Genomic DNA, 9039 nt, shown 5'->3' with positions numbered 1-9039 from the left:
TTAATATATATTTGTTGTCTGTCTTGTCTCCTTGGATGCTCTTAGGGAATAGTTTATAATGTGGGCTTTTCCAAGGCTGTACTAGGGGGACCATCGGCATTTTTCCTGGGGGGTAGATGATGCCAGCAAGGCCGTACTTGGTTCTCTGATGTGGAGCAGCATTTGCCTAAGGAAATACTGGTTGCTTCTCATATATTTTTATTTTTCCAGCAAGGTATTAGCAATTCTGCTGGTAACAGCGGCTGCACGTAGCTGGCCTACGTGCTCTAAACCTGTTTCCCTCAAAAATAATGTCAAATTAAGAAAGTGAGTCCTGTGAATTAAGTGAATAAATCAATTTACCTTTGTAGAAGAGTTGAACTCTGAGCTTTAGCTGATATTTAGGAACTGGGTAAAAAAAAAAGCAGGTTCATGTGCCCGACTTCCATATGTGCATGAAGAGTTTTTCTTAATGCTGTGGATTGGTTCTGTGTGTCGTGGCTACCTGTAATAAGTGGGGCTTTTTTAGTTCAAAGCCTAGAAGCACACAAGTGAGGATTATTCTGTGGTTTGTAAAGTTCCTGGAGCTGGTGAAGTTCAGGCCAGGTATTTGCATTGATGAAATTCCAGCAATGCATCAAAACTGTTAAAGCAAGACTCACAGTGTTTGTATAATACACAAGAAAAAATACATTGACTTAATTTTTTTTTTTTTTTTTTTTTTTTTTTTTCTTAGGACATGGGTCTGATTCAAACCAAAATGTTTGTAATGAAAAACTGACAGTTTGAAAAATTCTGGTTTGGCTGCCTTGATTTCTTCAGCTCCCATCAGCCACCGGAGGACAGATGGCTGTGCTATTTAAAACAAACTATAACCTTTAAGAAGCAGCTTGTACTATTGGAAACCAGATACACGCATTGAGAATCTTAATAGCCTCAGTGAGTGATAGTGAAAATCATCTGAAGAGCTGGAAAGGGTTTTACTCCGAGTTGGCTACCCAGGCTGACGGGACAAAAGTAGTAAATGTAAGACGGCGCGGGTCACCCGGTATTTCCAAAAGCGCCGAATTAGCATTTAAAACGCCTGTGTAACCCTTCACGTTAGGAAGGAGAAGCGATGTCACTGTGTAAGGTGGTTTTTAACAAGGACAGTGATTTTTTTAAAGGTCAGGCTGTTGGCGCGAGGGCTCCCGGCAGGCGGGGGGGTCGCGGTGTCCCCGTCCCTCCCTGTTCCCCTGCAGCCGGGGCAGGAGGAGATGGCGACCGCAGCGTCCTCACTGCTGGGATCAGGGTTTGCTTCTTAAATCTTCACACGTCTGGGGATAACCTGCTAAGCTGGAAAATACGCTGTGGCCTGGAGAAAGGGCGTGTGTGCACCTGCGTGCGAGTTCCCTTCCAAAACCGGGGGTTGTAGCAATAAATAAGGCAGGTCTGACTGACGCAGAGAAAAAGTGAGAGTGGGAGAGCAGAGAGGAGTCCTTTCTCTTGTTCACGTTGACATAGCATGTGACGTGAAGTCCTGGTCCTGCTGGAATCGGTGCAGCCTTAACTGCCTTCAGTGGGGCCAGGATTTCCGCCGGGCTGCGGAGGTTCTGCTCCTGCTGGACCAGCCTGGAAAGAGCCTGGATCGGGGCTGATGCTGCCTCATGCTCATGAAATCCCCCTAAAAACCCTGTTTATGAAAACCAACCAGAGCTTAATTACTCTCCTGCACAAGTACTTTGATGTCGCTATGCTTATTCCAGAGGTGAGCAATTCCCTTCAACATCAGCTTGACTCCAAACTACGTTTAGCCAGCTCTGTTTTTCCAGTTCTCAGCACCACCCTAAAAAAAAAACCTAAAGCCCTTCTGGCCCGTTTTGCCCGTTGGAGTTTGGGCATGGAAGACCAAGCGGCTGCTCCCCATCGCAGCTGGGGCTCGGGGGCTAAACAAGGGGCACGGAGCAGACGGGCAGGTGAGGAGAGAGTCGGTGGAGGAATCACCCGGGAAAGCTGATGGGGCTAACGCGATGGTGTGGGGCAAAAGTGTTTGCAGCAGCCTTCCAGGTGGTGTAGCAGGAAAAATGGGATTTGGGCAAGCCAGGGAAAAACATTGCAACAGCTGAGCCCTGGAGTGAGGAGAGCGGGGCTGAATCTTGGTGAAATTATCCGGCACCCGCAGGACCGCGTGTGAGAGCTGGGACAGAGGGCTGAATTGAGGGGGGACAAGTTAAATTACCCGATTTAACCAGAAACTCTTTTCCCCAGCAACTGTCAGAGGAAGGGTGTTTCTGAAGGAGAGACTAGGAGACGGGATGGACTGAGCTGACGGTGACAGATGGGCGTTTATCACGACGCTTTCGGAAGCCGCTAACGAAGCGGTATCTCCAGCAACGCGCTGGGGCTGGAGCAGCCGCAGGCGGACTCACTGCTCGGCCCTTGCTTTCTGCACCGTCCCATGCTGAAGTATGAAAGCAGGAGCTTTTGGAAGTTGCAGAAATGAAACCTATGTTTTCTCCAAATTATAACAAAAAAATGTGCTGGGGAGAAAGAGCTGATATAATTGTTCAGATCGGTCTTAAAAGGTGATCGCATCACGGTGAAGCCTCAGATCTCTGTAGCTGCCTAAAATGGAGTATTCCTGTTCATCAAAACAGGTATTTTTGAAGGGTGATTTCTAAAAACCAAATAATGGCACTAGTCTCCAGAAAACCTTCTAGCCTTTAGTCTGAAGGAAAAAAAAAAAAACCAACCAAAAAAACCAACAAAAAAAGAAAAAAAAAAAACAAAAAAAAAGAAAACAGAAAAAAGAAAAAAAGAAAAGAAGGGTTTGAATTTTGTTTGAGGTTTTTTTTTCCAGCCTCTGATCTGGAATTAATGCAATGAGTAGGAATTCTCCCTACACCTTCTCCCTAAGATTTAAGGATAAGGAATTGCACCCACGTGAAATAAAACTCTGCAAATAGAGGTGCTGCAGGTGCTGGTGAGATTTTCCCCAGCTCTCTGAAAGGACTCTTGCCCTTCGCACACAGAGGTATATGTGCCTCTCTCAGAGCACTGAACCTTGTTACAGGGCCTGGGTGGGAAATCCCTGAAAAAGAAAGACCCGTGTTTCTGGCTGCCACTGTTTCCTTTTCATCCATCTCCTTGTTCTCTCTATCTCAGCTCATCCTTCCTTGGGCAGGCAAAGAGTAACTCTCGTCTCTGGAGGAGACAGATATGCCGAGTAGCTTCTGTCAGGGTAAAATATGAGAAGCTGGATGGTGCCTCCGCTGAATGCATTGCTGGAATAGCTGGGAATTTGTCATGAAATGCCTGAAAGAAGGCACTGTAAGCAGCCAGGTTTCCAAAACAAGAATCTTTGTGGCCGTACGGGGCTTGCATGGGAACAACAGTAAGGAAAAGCCGTGACCAGTTCTCCTTCAGTTTGAGCAAACACAGCTTTTCCGTGCTGAGAGCCGGCTGATGTTGTCTTGAGCCAGCTGGATGGGCTGGAGGAGATGCAGTTTTGGGATGTGCGGGATTCCTGCCGGCATCCTCTGCCGAGGTCCAGCCTCGCCCGCCCGGGGCTCGGGTAGGGTGCGTTGCCTGCAAAGACGTGATCCAAATCCAGAATCGTTTTATCTTCTGCTCAGAGAGCAAGAAATGGATTGATTGCCAAACCTTAGGGAGAACATAGCCGTATCTTCTACCAGCTAGCTTTATTTGTCCCAAAGCCAGAGTTAAAAGTGGGTATGTATCACTCAGGGCTGGTGAGTCCCGCTTACAGCAGGGCATCCCCCGTGTAGCGGTAGAGCAAAAAAGAGACTTTGAGTGCTTGGATGGGCCTCAGTTCTGCATGAGCTGTTGCAGTTTAGGGTAAATAGCATTCCTGAGATAAGAATACAGAAGGGATGTGGTGTGGCTGTCTTTCCATGCTTATAGCCTTGCATATGGCTATTTTATAACTACGTTTTACTGCCGTGCACCTGAGCTGGATTTTTTGATGAGTAACTGCACGTGAACTCTCCCTGTCGCACAAGACGTGCTTTATGACCAGACAGAGAATTGTCTGTTCAAACTGTTAAGTTAGTGAGGATCTGCTGTGCTACCAACAAGGAGCACTGGCTGAACGGGTAGTTTTTCCTTGAAAAATTCTGTATCAGTGTAAGAAGGGACGTGGTCTACCAAAAGACGGTATTTTTCATACTACCATTGTTAGACCTTGGGTCCTAAATTAATAGTCCTGACTGCTGAAGTGTTGGAAAAAGGCTGCTATTATAGTAAGGAGCGTAATTAAAAGGTTGTTTTGGAAAAACAGGAAGATCCACTTCTCCATGCAGTCTTCCCGGGTAGCTCAGGCTCCTGTTGAGAATGAGCTGGCATTGTTTGAACCTCAGCATCGGGGAAACTGAGGCTGACGGGTCAGGCCAGCGCAGTGTTTAGAGCTCTGGCCAGCTTTGGCTGTAGTATGGCTTAATGTAGTTCTCAGGTTGTTCAATGAATTTGCTAGAACGCTGCTTGCAGAGGATGAAAAGACTTTTTTTTTTCTTAGAGAAGTGGTATAGGCACAAAGGCAGCAAGGAGCGGGTCTGGCTGCAGGGCGCTGTGGTGGGGGACACTGGAGAGTAGCAGTAAATTTAAAAGAGAAAAAAAAAGGAAGGAAAAAAGGGGGGGGAAAAGAAAAATAAGGGGGGAGGGGAAAAAAAGGAAGAAAAGGGAAAAAAGGGGAAAAAAGGAAAGGAAGAAAGGGGGGAAGGGAATAAAAGGGGGGAAAAGGAAAGAAAAGGGGGGGGAGGGAAAAAGGGAGAAAGGGGGAAAAGGGGGAAAAAGGAAAGGAAGAAAAGGGGGAAGAGAGAAGAAAGGGGGAAGAGAGAAGAAAGGGGGAAGAGAGAAGAAAGGGGGAAAGGGAAGAAAGGGGGAAAGGGAAGAAAGGGGGAAAGGGGGGGAAGGGGAAAAAAGGGGAAAAAAGGAAAGGAAGAAAGGGGGGGAGGGAAGAAAAGGGAAAAAGGGAGGGGAAGGGGAAAAAAAGAGGGAAAAAGGGGGAAAAAGGAAAGGAAGAAAAGGGGGAAAGGGAAAAAGGGGGAAAGGGGGGGAAGGGGGAAAAAGGGGAAAAAAGGAAAGAAAGAAAAGGGGGGAAAAGGGAAAAAGGGGGAAGGGAAAAAAGAGGGAAAAGGGGGAAAAGGGGAAAAAAGGGGGGAAAAGGAAAGGAAGAAAAGGGGGGAAAAGGAAAGGAAGAAAAGGGGGGAAAAGGAAAGGAAGAAAAGGGGAAAAGGAGGGGGAGGGTGAAAAAAGAGGGAAAAAGGGGGGGAAAGGAAAGGAAGAAAAGGGGGGAAAAGGGGAAAAAAGGGGAAAAAAGAGGGGAAAGGGGGAAAAAGAGGAAAGGAAGAAAAGGGGGGAAAAGCGGAAAAAAGAGGGGAAGGGGGGAAAAAGGGGGAAAAGAGGAAAGGAAGAAAAGGGGGGGGAAGGGAAGAAAAGGGGAAAAGGGAGGGGAAGGGGAAGAAAGAGGGAAAAAGGGGAAAAAGGGGGGGAAAAGGCCAAGCGGCCGAGGGCGCGGCGGGGCGGGAGGCGGCGGCGGCGGCTCGGGGTCCGCGGCTCGGGCAGCGGGCGGCCGCCGGGGCGGCGCGGGGGGCGGGCGGGGGGCGGGCGGAGGCGGCGGCCGCTTCCCCCGGCCCCGCCTCGGCGGCCGCGCGGGCCCGGGGCGGCGGCGGCGGCGGCGGCGGAGCGGTGCCGGCGGCGGAGCGCTGCCGCGGGGCATGGCCCTGGCCCCGGCCCCGGCCCCGGCCCCGGCCCCGGCCGGTCCCCCGCCGGGGGGCACCTCGGCCGGGGAGATGGAGCGCTACTACTGCCTGCTGCGGGCCGCCGCGCTGCTGGAGGCCGCCGCCGGTGAGTCCCGGGGGCTGGAGGACCCCGAGGGGCTGGGGCGGGTGGTACAGGTGTCCGGGGACCCCGCGGGGTGGCGAAGGGTTTTCCCTGGACGTCCCTCTCGGGAGGCGGGAGAGCTGGAGCCCGGCACCGGGGCGGTGGGAGCCCGGCGGGGCTCGGGTCCTCACCCGCCGGGGGCCGGCTGGGAGCCGGGGCACGAATGTGAGCGTGTGGGTACTGGGGGGTGTGCTGGGAAGGAGCCCCGGGGAGGGCTGGTTGCGGGAGGGGGTGCCGAGCGCTCGGGGGTGTCCCTCGGTTCGGTGGGTTGCGCGGTCGGCGGCGAACGGCCTCGGGTTTTTTTAGGGAGAAGCGGTTTCGCCCTGCGCTGCCGGCGTGTCCTTCGTGTGGTTGGAACGCGTGGGCTCCGATAGGCGATTCGAAGGGAGGAGGTTGTTTTCGGTGAGCTGTTTGCCGGTGCCGGTGCCCGTCGCAGATTCCCCACGGGTGAAACTAAAGGAGTGTTCCCTGGGAAGTTGCGTCTTAGCCTGATGCCTACGGTGTGCCCTCTCCCAGTATCTGAAGTAGAAAAGCAGTGGATGTGTGTGAGGCGTGTGTCCCTGTTGGACACCCCCTCATCCCTCCCTCATTCCTTGCTCCTTAAACATCGCTTAATCCCAGGCTGCGCTGGGGGTGGCACGGAGTTGTAATGATGTTGCTGTGGTTCTACGGCTGCACACCCTTAATGTGAGAAGCAAATGCAATCTGAGCCCTTACCCATAGGCTGTAAGCTGCTCTTGTGCTTCAACTGTGTTTCCTTTGATGGACAATGATCTGCTCATAAACTGTTCGGAGGCCTGGCTTTTTTGTTCTTTTGTTTTCTTGTGGGGAGAAGAGGTTTTTTTTGCAGAGAGGTCGTTCATAATCCAGGAGACGTAGTGGCATCTTGGGCGACTCCATCCTCGCTAGAGGATTCCTACCTCGTCAGGAGGCGAAGGCGCTCATCAGTCTTTATTTGTTCACAGCTGGCAGAGCGCTTGGAGCCGTGCCAGGCACAAAAACGACACACTGACCCCCCCAAAAAAAACCTTCCAGCCTCATTCCAGTTTCCTTGACCTCTTTGCAAAGCGCAGTTTGGGGTGCGGGAGGAATTTCTCTGGGGGTAAGTCACTGGTGAGGACTTCACCAATATCACCTGCTTCTCGGGAGCTGCGTGTGTACGTGCTCTTCTGGGACGATGCCCACCACAGCACCTTCCACTCTGCTGTGGGCCGTGCTGCCCACCGGACCCGCGCTGACCTCTTTGTTTGCCCACACCCTGCAAATCGGGTAGGAAAATGTAGGCAGGGGTGATGGTGGTCAGTTAGCGAAGGATGCTACTTGAATAGATGTGGTTAAAAAAAAAAAGTCTGATCCTCCCGGTGCTGGTGTCGGCGATGAAACACCCACGCTGCTTGAAGAGGAGCTGGGTGACACAGGGATGGGGACACAGATGGTGAATGTTTTCTATGAACGATGTAATGGAAACCGGGTGAAAGGAGGCAGCAGGTTTCTCGTGAGCATGAGCCCTGTCTTCTAACCAGCTCGTGGCAGATGACCTTTGTATAATGCTCATACCAAATCAAAATATCTCCACAAAGGCACCCTTGTGTCGTTATAGCTGCAGGATCTGGGCACGTGATTTGACATCTACATAGATTCTTAAAATGAGATATTGAAAAAGATACAAAGTTGAGTAAGGTTCCCCAAATCATGAGTTTAAAAATAAATCAAAAGTTTTTTTTCCTCATTGCTGATTTCTGAGCGTTCAGCCTGATCTGGGACCGTGTTTTAACCATTTCCCTTCACGCATCAGTACTGGAAACTTGTCGGTCCGTTCTAGTAGAAGGTGATATTTCCTCCGTATCTGCCTTGTGGTGAGATAGAAGCCTATATAAATCCCAAGCCTTTTACAGCCATTCTCGTCTCTAAAATAGCTTGGGCTCCCTCGGGGAGCTGCAGTACAGGGCCAGCAGCCTCCGAAAGCTCTGCGCCACTATCGGTCCAGACCCCTTTGGGTGGACCACGGAGGAGTAGTAGTCTGGGAGCAGCCAGTAGTACGTGGGACGTGCTTCCTCTCCCTACATCACATTTGCTACAACTGCAGCTTAATGGTTTATCATTCATTTACCAGGACGAAAGTGAAGCGACAGCAGGGCTGTGTGGGAGGGAAGCAACTGAAGTGTAAAATATGGTGGGGGAAAGAAAGAGCCTTCCAAAGCGCTGTCTTTGCCACTGAACTGGAGGATGCTTGGAGACACGGAGCTTCCGCCGTGTGCCTGGAGATGGGGAGGTCAGAGCTCGGGTATGGCTGCTGGTCCCGCTGCTGGTAGGAGCCTTTTGTTAAAGTCGGTTTTGGCAGGTGGGACTTGCGAGGAAATCCCAGAGCCACAAACCACACGAGCGCCCTCAGCCTTGTCCTGCAAACGGGCAACTTTGTGCTGACCGGCACATGTCACCGTGACAGTGGTCGTTTTGGCACGTGCGATGAGCACCCCTCGGGTCCCACGCTCCGCAGCTCGCTCCGCTGCCAAAGCCTCTATCATCTCATCCACCAGCTTCCCTAATGCAGTAGAATTGAAGGCCGTTGCAAAATTGGGGGCAGAGGAGCAGCGAGTTGCTGTGGTGGCAGTGGCCGGATAGGGCTGCCTTGTCTTTGGAATCCCTTTTCCCCCCAGGTGATGCTAGACGTGGATTTACAGCAGGGCTGAGTCAGGAGCTCCCCGGGGCAGAGTTGTTCCCTGGGAACCCGCACTGGCTGAGCCGCCTGCGAGGTGCAATTACCCATTTGCTGCTCCGTGGGTGTCTGTCCAAGGGCTGGGCGGTGGGAGACAGACGGCGAGCGCCAGCGATATCCTTCCCCCTCGCACTTTCCACGCCACTGACCTTCTCCTGCCTCAGGAAAGTGGTTAGCTGGATTTGGAGATGTGCTTTTGCTCAACAAGGGAATGCCAGAATTGAGCATTTCCATTTTCGATTCAGGGAAAATTGTTTTTAGTTTCCCTCGCTTTGCAGCAGAGTTTCCAGGTGATGCCATTGTGGCAACCTGGCTGTACGATTTAGTTTCCTGGCTATACGGGCTATGAAAGCAAATAAATTGTTCCAGTGACTTCAGTGAACTTAATTCCAGGTTCCTAGGCAGGTAATGGAGCCCAAGGATTTACTGCTGTTACATCTCCCAGGAGTTACTTTGTGCACAAA

The 9039-nt window shown here is 51.4% G+C and overlaps 1 protein-coding gene across 3 annotated transcripts in view; it reads left to right on the top strand.

The window, feature by feature from the left end:
• Positions 1–5632: 5632 nt before the first annotated feature.
• Positions 5633–9039, top strand: part of MCF2 (MCF.2 cell line derived transforming sequence) — a 60797-nt gene continuing 57390 nt past the window's right edge. For all 3 annotated transcript variants that reach the window (XM_075053621.1, XM_075053620.1, XM_075053624.1), the window contains exon 1: positions 5633–5823. In XM_075053621.1, the coding sequence (XP_074909722.1) occupies positions 5694–5823 (130 nt within the window). In that variant the 5' untranslated portion in view covers positions 5633–5693. The remainder of the gene's footprint in view (positions 5824–9039) is intronic.

This window comes from Buteo buteo, chromosome 22 (assembly GCF_964188355.1).
Source record: "Buteo buteo chromosome 22, bButBut1.hap1.1, whole genome shotgun sequence".
In the NCBI taxonomy this organism is placed as follows: domain Eukaryota; kingdom Metazoa; phylum Chordata; class Aves; order Accipitriformes; family Accipitridae; genus Buteo; species Buteo buteo.
This window is presented reverse-complemented; position numbering and strand designations above follow the sequence as displayed.